Consider the following 14827-nt stretch of genomic DNA (forward strand, 5'->3'; position numbering starts at 1 on the left):
CTCCATCTCAAAAAAAAAAAAGTGAGGCTACATCTATGGATATAAATATTTGTATGAAGAGGTCTGGAAGGATCCATCATACTTGCTTAACAGCACAACTCTAGGGAATAGCAAGGTGATATGGTTTGGCTGTGTCTCCACCCAAATCACACCTTGAATTGTAGTTCCCATAATCCCCACGTATCGTGGAAGGGACTCGGTGGGAAGTAAGTGAATCATGGGGACAGTTACCCCCATGCCAGTCTTGTGATAGTGAGTTCTCACAAGGTCTGATGGTTTTATAAGGCATCTCCCCACCTCACTCGGCACTTCTCTTTCCGGCCATAATGTGAAGAAGGATGTGTTTGCTTCCCCTTCCGTCATAATTGTAACTTTCCTGAGGCCCCCCAAGCCATGTGGAACTAACTATGAGTCAATTAAACTTCTTTCATTTACATATTACTCAGTCTCGGGCAGTCCTTTACATTAGCGTGAGAGTGGACTAATACACAAGGCCAACAGGGCCCTTTGCATTTTACTGTACCTACTTCATTCAGTATTGCTTGAATTTTATAAAGTATATATTACTTTCATAATTGTTTTAAAGCCAATGAAGATTGAAGATACGCCTATATTTATCTGCGCCTCACACTGGAACTATGACAGCAAGCTGTGGGAAAACTCTTCTCTTTTCAGAATGAAAATCCTTGGCTAGGCTTGGCTGCTAATGCAGGAACAAGCAGGAAATGCAGATGGTGGAACTCCACCAAAACATCTGCTTATGGTTCATGAAGACACAGACAGGGGATAGGGGAAGAAGGGAAGATCTTGAGGCTCTTATCCATAGATGAGAAAACAAAAGCCCTGAAAAGTGAAATAATTTGATAAAATAACAGCCAGGAGTGACCTCAGTCTCCCGAACGCATCCGATGCAATTTTCCCTCACCCAGGCTGTTTTCCTAGACCTTAAACCAAAGTAGTGTCTGCTGATAGCTCTGAGAAGGTGAAAATGGGCCAGGCATGGTAGTTCACATCTGTAATTCCACCACTTCAGGAGGCCAAGGTAGGCGGATCACCTGAGGTCAGGAGTTCAAGACCAGCCTGGCCAACACGGTGAAACCCCATCTCTACTAAAAATACAAAAATTAGCCAGGGATGATGGTGCATGCCTGTAGTCCTGGCTACTCGGGAGGCTGAGGCAGGAGAATTACTTGAACCTAGGAGGTGGAGGTTGCAGTGAGCCAAAGTTGTGCCACTGCACTCCAGCTTGGGCAACAGGGCAAGACTCCATCTTAAAACAAAACAAAACAAAAAAAAGAGAATGAGAAAATGAACTAGAGGTAACTGATAGTTTTTATTTTACTAAAGAAATTCTTACGGGATCTTCAATATCATCTGTAAGCCCATGGGCCTTAAAGGAGAAATAGTTCTACACAATCACATCTATAAAGCAGAAGTGGAAATAATTCTCTATTATTTTATTTTACTTATTTTTTATTTTTGAGACAGAGTCTTGCTCTGTCACCAAGGCTGGAGTGCAGTGATGCAATCCTGGCTCACTGTAACCTCTGCCTCCTGGGTTCAAACGATTCTCATGCTTCGGCCTCCCAAGTAGCTAGGACTACAGGCATGCACCACCATACCTGGCTAATTTTTATAATTTTAGTAGAGACGGGGTTTTATCATGTTGACCAGGCTGGTCTCAAACTCCTGACCTCAGGTGATCTGCCTGTCTTGGCCTCCCAAAGTGCTGAGATTACAGACATCAGCCATTGCACCTGGCCAGGAATTTCTTTCGTTTGTAAAAAGCTGTTTTTTCAGTTTGTAAAAGGTTGTTTTTTCACAAACTAAAGAAAACCCCTATGACCATCTCAATAGACACAGAAAAAGCATTTGCCAAAATTGATAACCATTTGTGCAAAAAATCCACAGCAAATTTGCTAGAGAAAGGAACTTCTTCATCCTGATAAAGGGCCTCTATGAAACAAAATCAAAACTATAGCCAACATCATACTTAATAGAGAAAGACTGATATTTTCCTCCAATGCCAGCATCAAGGCAAGGATGTCCACTACCCCTATTTCTATTCAGCAAAGTACTAGAAGTTCTAGCCAGTGCAATAAGGCAAGAAAAAATAAATAAAAGGCTTACAGATTTGAAAGAAAGAGAAGTGTCTTTATTCACAGATAATATGATTTTCTATTTAGAAAAATTCCAAAGATTCTATAAAAAGCTACTAGAACTAAAATGAGTTTAGAAGGGGTAACATGATATAAGGTTTTTTAAAATCATATTTCTATATACTAACAAAGAAAATTTTATATTGCTGTTTGCCAAAGCACTGAAAAACATGAAAAATGTAGTATGTACAAATTTGCATGTTGAAAACTATAAAACATTGATGAGAGAAAACAAAGAACACCTAAGTAAATGGAGAGGGATATAGTCATGATTTTTTTAAAAATCAATACTGTTAAGATAGTGATCTCTAATTGGTCTAGATTCAAAGAAATTTCAATCAAAAATCTACCAGGCTTTTTAAACAGAAATTGACAAGACACTAAAATCTGTATAGAAAGCATAAGACCTAGAATAGCCTAAAAGATTTTTTAAAAGAATAAAGAATACTCACACTATCTGATTTCAAGACTTACTACAGAACTAACCCAGTGGAACTCAATCAGAGCCAATTTTACTCCCCAGCGGGACATGTAGCAATGTCTGGAAACATTTTTGGTTGTTACAACTGAGAATGAGGGGAGTTACTGACATCTACCAGGCAGTCAGAAATACTGCTAAACTTCTAATGCACAGGACAGGCGTCCACAACAAAGAACCGTTGAGTTCAAATGTTAATAATGCTGATGTTAAGAAATGCTGAGCTAGAGAAATCAAGACAGTGTTGTACTGGCAAAGAGAGAGAAGTACAGATCAGTAGAACAGACTGGAATCCAGAAACAAACCCAGACATACATGGTGCCAAGGTAAGTCCACAGAGCAAGGATAGTCTTCAATAAATGGTGCGAGAACAATCAAATATCCATATTTTAAAAAATAACCTTGATTCTCTTGCTTTCTACCATATACAAATATTAACATGGAATGGATCACAGACCTAAAAGTAAAAATAATAACTCAAAACTTCTAGAAGAAATCATAGATATTTGTGACCTTGGCACACATTAGGCAATTTCTGTGCTAGGACACAGAAAGCACAAATCTTCAATTGAAAAGTTGATAGAGTTAATCTAAATGTAAAACTTCTCTCCTTTAAAAAAAAATATAAATAAAATGAAAAGACAAGCCACAGACCAGGAGAACATATTTGCAAAACGCCTATCTGATTTAAAAAAAAAATTGTATTCAGGCTATACAAAGAAAGCTCAAAACTCAGTAAAAAGAAAGCAATCTAACTTTTTTAAATGGGCAAAATAACTTGACACTTCAACGTAGAGATATAGATGGCAAGCAAGAACATGAAAAGATACATAATAATAAAATTATTAGTAATTAGAGAAATGTAAACTAAAACTGGAATGAGATACCACTAAACAACTATCAGAATGGCTGACATTTAAATTAAAAGGAAAAAAAGGCTGACGTTACCAAGTGCCAATGAGGATACAGAGGAACAACCAGAACTCTCATACATTGCTAATGGGAATGCAAAACTGTACAGCTACTTTGAAAAAGAGTTTGGCAGTCTCTTATAAGGCGAAACACATCCCTAACACACGACCCAGCAATTCCATTCCTAGGCATTACCCAAAAGGAATGAAAACTGCCCGCAGAAAGACTTTCACGCCATAAACTGGAAACAACCCAGATGTTCATCAACTGCTGAATGAATAAGCAAACTGTGGTGCAACGGAATACTATTCTGCAATAAAAAGAATGGAATTAGCAATCTATGCAATGACATGGATAATTTTCAAGAGCATTATGCTAAGTGAAAGAAGCCAGACACAAAATGTTATATACAGTACAATTCCATTTCTATGACCCCTCTGGGAAAGGCAAAACTACAGGGATGAAAAATTAATTGGTGGCTTTCAGGGACTGGGTGTGTCAGAGGAATGGATTAACTGCAAGAGGCAGGAGGGAACTTTTTGGGGTGACAGAAATGTTCTATTTCTGGATTGTGGTGGTGGACGCATGATTGCACACTTTTGTCAAAACTCATAATGCAGTACAGCTACAAAGGGATAAATTTCTCTATGTAAATTACACCTTAATAAACATGACTTTCAAAAAAGAAGAAAAAGCTGTAGCTGATGAGTGTGTTCTCTTTGTACTGCATGACATTTTCGAAATCTGAATTAATTGACGATATTTAAAAACAAAAAGATTCTAAATAAAGACTTGGCTTTTGTTGAGAAGTCAGAACTGCGGCACCCTGAACCTCAGTCCCATGCAGGCTGCCACTCAGCAGTGGCTGCCTCTTCGGGCAACGCAGGCTCTTGCTGTCCTGCCACATCCCCCAACCTGACCCAATTCATGGACGTACTTTACCCACCTGTCATTGCACCTGCCCAGGGAAGAGTTTCTTGTCCTGGACTACAGGCTGCCTGAAGGCAGGGTCCAGGCCTGACCTGTTCTCTCTATACCCCCCACATCTAGTGAAGGGCATGGCACACACTGGGTGCTTGATTAACACTGCTGCATCAGCATGACTCAGTTGCCACCTTCCCACCAGCTCCTAAAACTGACATTTACAACACCCAGATTGCTAACTGCTCCTTTGGTCCTGAAGTCCCCAGAGGGAGTCACCATCCATGGCAGGCACCCCATGATCCAGAATAATGTGTCCCTCTGTGTGTTTAGAAATCCCCTCTAATATGTTGTCAAGCAACGAAAATGTTTTAAGGTCATTCCAACTATTCACTTTTGTCTGGAGAAGAGTGGAGTTTTTGTTTGTCTAAAAAAAAAAAAAAGAAAGAAAACCACAATACAGGCTTGAAGGTTAATGAAAATGAAAAGAGAAGTGTGCACATTCATTCTGAGTATTCTCAGATCATATTCCAGTAATTTGAGACTTGAGCTAAGTAAGCTTCTGAGAGATTCTCTAGTTGTCATCAGAATTTCAAGATCTCGAAGTTTCCATGGTGGTGGTCAGTTTGAGGGAAGGATGTGGGTCAGCAAGGGAATACCTAACTTCTGGTTTACACAAGTATTAAAAGTAGAGTAATACTGTACTTTTCCAAGGACAAGTGACACTACTTTTAATATTTAATACACTTTCTTCTCTTCCTACCTCCTTATTTTCTCTAGCTCTTGCTTGTCCCCCTTCTCCCTGAACCCCCAAATGCTGTAGTATCCCAGTCCCTCAGAACCCTTCAGCCCCCCAAGGGGGGCCTGAGGAAGCCCCAGGGCAGGAAGAGGGTGCCAGGGACTTCTCCCTACAGTGCCCTGTGCTCTGGCCCCAAGATCATCTTCTTTACTTTGTGGGGGTGGGAAGAATGAGATGGGAGGCAAGATTTGGGACATCCTGTAAGAATCGTTGAAGTACTTGTCATATTGAGAGTAAAAATTCAAAATACATTTTATTGGGCCATCTACATTTGGCGGAGAAACACTAAACCAAACACTCTGGTCCTATGTCTTTCATGTTTAAAAATGAGAAAGTGTGAACATAAATAATTACATCTCATTTTAACCCTCCCATGGCCCACCTCCCCTATGACTCTGCCTTTCTCTAGAGAAAAGACTTTGGAAGAATTGTCTTATGTGCTGCCTCCAAGACCTGTTTTTCCTTTCTCTCTTGAACCCTCTGCAGTTAGACTTTTATCCCCAACACTCTCAGAGCCACTAACCACCTTCACATCCCCAAACCCAACATGCATTGCTGGTACCATCTAACTCCACTCTTAGCAGCATCTGTCCAAGACGATCACGCCCTCCTCCTTGATCGCTTTCTTCTCTTGGCTCCCAGGATACCATATATGCTTTCTTCTCTTTCTGCTGCCTTATGTTTCTTCTCTATCTCCTGCTGGTCCCCTTCTCCCTGAACCCCTGAACACTGCCGTAATCCCAGGCGCATTGCTCAGATCTCCCTCCCTCTTCTCCATACTCACTCTCCAGGTTTCTTATTCACTTCCATTCTGATGGCTCCCAAATCTATACCTTAGGACCTGTTGTTGCCCTAGAATTCCAGACCACTTTGTTCAACTGGCAACCTGACATCTCCACGTGATTAAACATTTCAAGATTTACATACCCCAAATGAACCTTACCCCAAACCTGAACTGCCTGCAACCCTTCCCGCTCAATTAATGGCAACTTCATCTTCCAAGGTGCTTGAGTCAAAGACCTTGGAGCCCTATCAATTCCTCTCTTTCTCTCCTACCCTTTTAATCCACCAGATAATTCTGATTGCTCTATCTTCAAAATATACTCAAAAGATAACCACTTCTACTACCACCCTGTCTAAGCATCTTCATCTGCAGATTGATTTCAACAACAGCTTCCTTCCTGATCTCTGGCTTCCATACTTGACCTTACAGACTTTTCTCCCCACAACAGCCAGGGGGATTCTTTCAAAACTGAAGTTGGATTATGTCACCTCTTGTTTGGATGCTCCGATGGCTGACCATCTCATTCCAACTAAAGTACCAAGTCATCACCATGGCCAGTAAGTCCTACAGGATCCAGCCCCATCTCTCATCCTATAGGATCCAGCCCCATCTCTCTTCAGCAGCATTCTCACTACTCTCCCTTAGCTCAATCAGGTCTACATTGGTATTTCTGCTGTTCCTCAAACAACCCAAACGCAATCTCAGCTCAAGGCCTTTGCCTTGAGCTTTTCCCCACAGCCTGGAATATTCTCTCCCCAGATTTCCCTCAGATTTCCACTGTTAGGTCTACTCAATGTCATCTCCTCCTCCCCTCACCACTCCATCTAGACAAGTACATGTGTGAAGGGGCCATCCCCTACCCTGATTTATTTTTCTCCATCAAACTTACCATCACCCGACCTACAGGTATTTGCTTATTGTCACTTCTTTCTCAAAATGGGGACTCTGAATTTGCATCGTCAGCATTACTCAAGTGCTTGTTAATGATGCAGACTCTCAGGCCTTATTTCAGAGCTACGGAGCCAGAATCCACGTTTTAACAAGATCTTCAAATGACTGGTAAGCACGGTCAAGTTTGGACGGCACAGGGCTCAATATTCCAAGGTAACAGTAATGAACAAAAACAAGCCCCATTCTCTCTAATCCCAGTGAGAACAGGGCTTGTTTTTGAATGAATGAATGAACAAATGACCTTGAACGTGTTCTAAACTCGACTGCAAGTTGATGACGGGTACAAGGAGGTTGAGGAGGCGCATGGAGGACGTCCCAGGTCAAAACTATCTCCCCCCACACTGTGTTTTAAATTAGAAATTCTTTGGTATCAATTCAACAAGAAGAGCTAAGTATCCTAAATACATATGCACCCAATGCAGGGGCACCCAGATTCATCAAATTCTTAGAGACCTACAAAATTCTTTGAGACCTGCAAAGAGACTTAGACTCACATACAATAATAGTGGGACACTTTAACACCCCACTGACGATATTAGATAGATCATCAAGACAGAAAATTAACAGAAGTATTCGGGACCTGAACTCCGCTCTGGACCAAGCAGACCTGATAGATATCCACAAAACTCTCCACCCCAAAACAACAGAATATACATTCTTCTCATCACCATAAGGCATTGACGCTAAAATTGACAGTGTAATCAGAAGAAATTCTTTTGTATCAGCAAAACCTTCTCTTGAAATGCAAATATATTCCCTTAATAAAGCAGTCATTCACAACTTACTGTGAATTATTTAAATGAGACAGTATTCTAACATCTAACAGAATCAGCCAAACAGGGTGGAACAGGAGTTTAGAGACTGAAAAGTTAATAAATTCCTATTCTGTGCTGGGTATTGTAACAGGCAATAGGCAAATGAAGGTAAATCAGGAACTAGGAAGTTGGAGAGAGAAACACACAGCCTCTTAGAGCCCTTCAGCCCGCAGAGATCAGCCTGGGGATGCCCCAGCATGGCGAGGGGATGCTGGGGACTCCTCCCTACAGTGCCCTGTGGTCGGACCACAAATAACCCTTAACTTTTCCTCTGCCAGAAATGCCACCATCAACACTGCCAACCCCTACTCATCCTTCAAGGCCCCCATTCCCCCAGAATTCACTGTTCCCTCTTGAGCTCTGATCACGTGGTACAGAGTGAAAGGACCTTGACTGCCCTCTTCTTGAGGGGCTTCTACAAGCTGCCTTGTCCTTATTCGCCTCTGTATTCCCTGCCCCTGCACAGCACCTAGACAGGGTCAACGTTCCATCTACTGCTGCCATTTTAAAAGAGCAGGTAGCATTTATTAAGCCTTTACTGTATACCAAGCACTGTTTTTAAACATTTTAGGTGCATTAACCATGTAATCCTCACAAGAACCCAATGAGATTGGAACTATGATTGTCCCAATTTTCCAGATGGGAGAACCGAGACCCAGTCACATTGAGTAGCTGCCCATGGATGAGCGCTATCCCTGTACATAACAGGCACACAGTGCATGCTTACTGATATGAACTGAATGGAAGCTTAGTAATTAAAAAGACAGTGAAGTCAAATTTGAGCTCTACCATTTTGCCTGGAGCCTGGATGGCCAAAGAGAATAGAGGGTGTCAGCACTCACTGCTACAAAGAAACTTCTTTCCCACAACAACCTCCCACATCCAAAACAGAACTTACGGCTGGGAACAAGACGGAAGATGGAGATGGAAGTTAGGAGTCTGAGGGAGGGCAATGAAGATGACAACAGCCTTTTCTTTATGTGGAAAAGAGAAGAAGCTCTGATTCCTTTAGAATGTTCAAGCAAAAGAGGTTCAGGTGGGGTGGGTGAAAGTGGGCTGGGAACACTCGGCAGGGTCTCCAGGATGGGAAGGTGCTGAACAATTGCTGTAGAATTTTCCAGAAACAAATCTGTTTGCCCATTTTTTAACCAAGGCAAATGTCTGGCTTAGCCTTGCTTAAGCAACAAGAAAGAGCAGCTATGTAAATGACAGGTCTGCAGCAAGCCAGCACTTTGAGTAAGATCTCAGACAGCTCAGGGTCGGAGGCATTCTGCAGTGAGCGGCAGCACCACACCACAGCAAGTCCTCAGAAAAGTGCCAAACTAGGTTGTTTGCCGAAAGTCAAAGGTCCCCAGAAAGCGTCTTTCATTCTCCCAGCTCCCTCCTGACACCGCTTCTTCCCACAAAGCCCTTGGGATGCCCTGCATTAGGCCCAGGTCTCACCTACCCTGGGGTGAAAACTGCCTCAAATGGAAATCAGAGAACAAATGAGAGCAGGTAGGAGGTAAGAGTTACACACAGGGAACGCAGTATTTAACTCTTCCACTGAGAGAGACACAAGCCATGGAATTGAATCAGTGGCAAATCCACAGAAAACCATGGAGCCCAGAGGTAGAGGGTGGATCCACAGGTGGGCTGGACCATGGGAAGCTGGTCATAAAGGGTGACAGCACAAAGGGCATCCAAAAAGCATAGAGGCAGCAACAAGTCACTCCAATGAGTTGGGGAAAGATAGAGAGGACTTTGGGGAGCAACAGCAACTGTAACTGATGATTTTTACCATCATGTAATCAAAGCATCTTTCCCAGCCCTGTATCTCCACGACCACCACATTGAAAGAAAAAAGAAAGAGGACACCGGGGCTAACCCAAACAATGTTGATCAGAAGTCCCCTAAGTCAGGCTCTGGCGGTCTGAAAGAGGAGTCAAGGAAAGTCAGGGAGGTTCAGAAGGCCCAAGGTAGAAAGGTCAGAAGGGAGATCGGAAATTCAAAACTGGTCCGAGGAAATCGCCCAACATCAGGCTGAACAGGAACAACACATGAAAGCCAATTTCACATGTTACAGATGGCTGAACAAATGAGCATCATCCCAAAGTAAATATCTCATAAGCAGTTCACAAAAACTACTAAGGACTTGATATCCTTTCATCAAAAACAGGATATATGTTTCTGAGCCAATGAATACCAAGGGATTTACATGGGTCTTTCTCAGGACTTACCTTTTAACAATTATGCCAAATACACATCACTAAAAACTAATATAGGCATAAAAATCGGGGGCTAAAATTTGTCAGAGGTTGTTCTCAAGTCTGAGGCACACATCCAAAGATTCATGAACTTTGTAACCACTATCATCACAATGGAAAATTCTTTGACAGTAACTTGCAAGCACAAGCACCTCCTGTCAGTGACCCTTTACGTGAATCGAAGATTGAAAATGGGCTCTGAATTAAGCTGCTGAAGATCAGAAATATTTTTAACCTGAAACTCTCTTATCTAAAACAATGTCAGCCCCTTACAATTAGGAATTTTAATCTAATTTGGGGGAGGGGGTACTCTGGGAAAGAAGAGGTCATTAGTCCTGGCTAAAAAACACAAAACTACAGGAACACATTATCTGAAGTGAGAACTATATTCCTTGATAAGTCAAATGTATCAAGAGCTCAGAATTTCATCACAACAAACACAAAAGCCTGCCCTTTCCAAGTGCAGCAGTAATCATTCTTATTTCCAAGACAATTGCTGACTGCACAGAGTAAGTTTTGAATTAGCAGAATAATCCACCCCCATCTAGAATACTTACAATAGATTTCTCAAAATTGTCCAAGGAATTACAGAAATCTATTTCCTGAGAATTGCTGGAAGTCGAAAAGCCAAGCATGACTATTTTTAACTAACCTGCAAACAGTGGATTGTATACTTGATGAGCGCCTGCATCCCTCTGCAAGGTGCAAGCAATTATTAGAAACACCTCCTTCCCAAAAGAAAAGGGTTCCCCTATCAACACAGGGGAAACTGTGTTGATATTTGGGAAGCCGACAGGCGGATTGCCTAAAACTCTCTAGCCATTTCATGCAGTTAAGACAAAGTGGACACTCAACAGGGAGCCCAAAATACCGGGGACGTCGCCACCCAAAAACGTGTTCTAATAATACATTTCCCGTTTAAGATATTTTCAACACACATCTTTCTCTAAATGAAGCAAGCGCGCCTGCGAGACCACTAGGAAGGTTCAACAACTTGTCCAAAAAGAAGAGGCGATTGCACCTTTTCTTTTTCTTCCCCGCCCAAAGTGCCTTCCGGAAAGACAGATTTCTGACAGTTCGCCTGCTGTTGCAGCAGCAAAGGGCGGAGAGAATCCCAGAGCCGGTGCTGCCAAGACCTCTCCAACCACCGCCACCCCGGCAGGTGTGGGTCCCGACCCGCCGCCCCGCTCCTCCAGAAACCTCCGCCGACGCCCCGACGCCGAGCGCTTACCCAGGTCGGCCTGGCCGTGTTCCAGGAGGGCTGCCAGCAGCAGGAGTCCCAGCAGCAGCGTTGGGAGCCGCGGGGGCGCATCGTGGGACGCGACGGCCCCGGGGCCCCTCACGCCAGTGCAGCGCGCGGCTCCCCAGCCGGCCCGACCGAGCCCAAGCGCCACGAGCCGGCCCCTGCGCCCCCGCGCCGCGGGCCCGGCCTCCCTTGAGCCCTGAGGCTTGGCCTCCTGCGGAGCCATGGGGACGCTTCACACATCCAGGCCGCTGCCTCGCTCTGCACCGCGCCGGGGAGCCCAGCCCTCGGCGCCCCGGTCCTCACCGGGCATCGCCGGCCACGGCCCGGGCGCCGGAGGGAGGGGGTGCCGAGCGGCGCAACTGGCTCCCTCGTCCTGCCGCGCTCGGGGCGGGCTCCGGGGAGCCGCGGCTTCACCCGCGCAGGGGCCGGGCCCGCTTGGAGCCGCGGCGGGCGCGGGCCGGGGTTCCCACGGTGCCTGTCGCCGCGCGCCGGCGCGCTCGGGGCGGCGAGGGTGGGACGGACGCCGCCCGGACCCCCTCCCCCGGGCCAGCTCCTGCAGAGCTAGGGGGCGAGGCTGCCGGGAACCCGGGTGGCGGCCGCGGGGCGCGCTAGGGTCCTTCCCTCCCGCCGCCGCTGCAGCTTCGGCGTCCTGCTTTCGTAGCTCCTCGCTCCTCGCTCCTCGTGCCTCGCTGGGCTTCGGGTTCCAGTCCCGGCTCCAGCTCCGGCTCCCGGGCCGCGAGTGCTACTGCAGCTCAGAGCGGCGTCTCATTGACAAAGAAAGCACGTAGCCTCCGGATCTGGCGAGGAGGCGAGGCCGGCGCGCGCGCGCATCCCCGCGAGGAGCCACCGCGCGCCCCCCCGCTCCCGCGCGCCCGACCGGGCTCGGGACCCAGGAGAGGGACCCCTCCCGGCGGCTCCGGCGCAGCGGAGGTCCTCAAGCGGAGAGCTTCCCTCCCCTACTGTCCCTCATCTAGAGGAGGGAAGGTCGGCGGGAGAGGTCGTCTGGCAAGGGAGGAGGGTCATGGTCAACGTGCCCAAATGGTAGGAAAGCGCTTCCGCCTGGATTTTGGGAAAGCTCTTTGTAGCTCGGCGGGCGCGCTTTGTGCTGTTTGTTCACTACTTGTCGGAGGGGCCGGCGGACACCTGCATGCCGGTTTACCCCTGAGGAGCTCAGGCGGCTGTGGCCTAATTGCAATAACACGCTGGATTAAAACACATTATTAATATTTGTTGCAGCCACACTACGTGCAAAGCATTTACACTGTTCACTGGGAAGACGGGGAAGTTTTTCCAAAAAAGTCCCTCCCCCCAAATAAAGTCAGGCAGCCCCTGCCCAGAGGGACAAAAGGCCCAGGCCTCACCTGAATTGGTCTCCTGCTCTTCATCCTTACTAGCCTTGATGGCCTTAGCAAGCGACCTGGTTCTTAGGCACCTCATCCATCCCCAGTCACTAGGTATTTATTACGGGCCGGTTGTTTGCCAGCATTAGGCACTGGATACAAGCAGCGAGGAAACATACACATCCTTGGCCTGGTAAGGCTCAGACGCTATTCACTCAACTGTGCTTATTGATGGCCTGTGATGTGCCTGGCACAACAGCCATAAACAAATTCCCTGCCCTCCTGGAGCTGACATTCTAGTAGTTCAACTGCAATAAACAAATAAGTAATAGAATGTTAGACTGGTAAATGCCATAAAGAAAAATCAATGTAAAAGAATGAAACGTGGGGAGGGGGTGTTGCAATGTTAAACATTGTGAAAAAAGGCCTTGCTGAGAAGGTGAAGTTTGAGCCAAGACCTGAAGGAGGTAAGAGAACAAGCCATGCAGGAAGAGCATTCCAGATACAGGGAACCAAAAAGGCGAACATCCCAGGGCAGAGCGTGCCTGGTGTCAGGGCGCAGCAACTTAGCCAGGGGATCTGGAAAGGTGTTAGGTCCCAGTTACTGAGCATCTGCAGGATAGAAATAACACCATATTTCATCTAAGACACACTCTTTTCACATGTTAACTTTTCAGAAGTCAGATGTGTTCTTATAATGTATCTAAGATGTGTTGAAATATAGTAATGCCTTGTTGGGGGTTATGATTTAATCTTGTCCTTTAATTAAATGAGTTGGGCTGTTTTGGTTTGTGTTAAGAAACTTGCAGTCTAGTTGAAGAGAGCAGCAATTCACTACATCAGTTGGAGACGCTGTGAGAAAGCCAGCCCACGTTCATGGTTCCAGCAGCATCACAAGAGCAGTGGCCCTGCAGTGATCCCAGGGACAAGGCGAGGGGGAATGACGATTGCAGGCAAAGAAGGACTGAAACAAGGGCAGGGTTTGGACTCACTTCCACTTCTGTGTTGAGGACAAGGGACCCCCTGGAGAGAGAAGTAGGGGGAGCAGAGGTAGGGAAGGAGGCAGGAAAATTGGTCTTGGAGCAGTGGGGCTGCCTGTTTTAGGCCCAGAACTCTTACACGGAGGCCAAGTTGTGAAAGGCCTTGGACACATCTGAGCTTTTGCCTGAAAGGAAGGAGAGGGAGAGGAGAAGATAAGTCATTCTCAGGAGCACCAATCCCATACCAGGCTCTGAGTTAAGAGCTCCCGGGAACACAAAGGTGGGTGTGATGGAGGAAAACATTAACCCTTTAGCAGCCACAGCTTCCCCCACCCACCCATTTTCTGCACCTGGACAAGTATGGTGTTGATGGTGAGCTGGGAACTGAGGAAGCTGGACAGGCTGGCTGCATTCACATGGGAAGGGGCTGAATGTTGCTGGCCTAAAGAGATATAAAAGATCCAGCAGAAGAGACGCTGTGTGCAAGGCAAGAAATGCAAGACCTGAACACAGCTGGCTTCTCCATACCAGTTGAGAGAGATCAATTTAGGGGCAACTGCTGTGAGGTTGGGAGATAGCAAATGCCTATCTTGAGAAAGTTTACTCTGTTGTAAATGGGATTTTCCCCTGTCCATTACTTGCCAGATTTACACAAAATATAAATTACTTTCACGTTTCGGTTGTTGGACTGGTGTTTCAGTGGATGCGTCTCCCTGATGAAGCTGGCCTCAAGACCATCAAGAGGCCTACAGTCAAAGGCCGGGCGCAGTAGCTCACACCTGTAATCCCAGTTTGGGAGGCCAAGGCAGGCGAATCACCTGAGGTCAGAAGCTCGAGACCAGCCTGATAATTTGGAGAAACCCCATCTCTACTAAAAAGCACAAAAATTAGCTGGGCGTGGTGGTGCATGCCTGTATCCCAGCTACTTGGGAGTCTGAGGCAGGAGAATCACTTGAACCCGGGAGGCAGAGGTTGCAGTGAGCCAAGATTGCACCATTGCCGGGCGCAGTGGCTCAAGCCTGTAATCCCAGCACTTTGGGAGGCCGAGGCGGGTGGATCACGAGGTCAAGAGATCGAGACCATCCTGGTCAACATGGTGAAACCTCGTCTCTACTAAAACTACAAAAAATCAGCTGGGCATGGCGGTGCATGCCTGTAATCCCAGCTACTCAGGAGGCTGAGGCAGGAGAATTGCC

General features: G+C 46.0%; 1 protein-coding gene and 1 long non-coding RNA gene across 4 annotated transcripts in view; both read right to left on the reverse strand.

Moving 5' to 3' along the window:
* LOC116555150 overlaps positions 1–8174 on the reverse strand; it is a 12282-nt gene extending 4108 nt beyond the window's left edge. The window contains exons 1-2 of the long non-coding RNA XR_004270402.1: positions 8164–8174; positions 1546–1554 (exon numbers count right to left, since the gene is read on the reverse strand). This is a non-coding gene — a long non-coding RNA (uncharacterized LOC116555150). The remainder of the gene's footprint in view (positions 1–1545; positions 1555–8163) is intronic.
* Positions 1–11720, reverse strand: part of KIAA1549L (KIAA1549 like) — a 286237-nt gene extending 274517 nt beyond the window's left edge. For all 3 annotated transcript variants that reach the window (XM_032283624.1, XM_032283623.1, XM_032283620.1), the window contains exon 1: positions 11297–11720. In XM_032283624.1, coding sequence (XP_032139515.1) covers positions 11297–11534 — 238 coding nt within the window. In that variant the 5' untranslated portion in view covers positions 11535–11720. The remainder of the gene's footprint in view (positions 1–11296) is intronic.
* Between the last annotated feature and the right edge of the window lie 3107 nt (positions 11721–14827).

The sequence above is a fragment of the Sapajus apella genome, unplaced genomic scaffold (assembly GCF_009761245.1).
Source record: "Sapajus apella isolate SASKATOON/1434 unplaced genomic scaffold, GSC_monkey_1.0 scaffold14, whole genome shotgun sequence".
In the NCBI taxonomy this organism is placed as follows: Eukaryota; Metazoa; Chordata; class Mammalia; order Primates; family Cebidae; genus Sapajus; species Sapajus apella.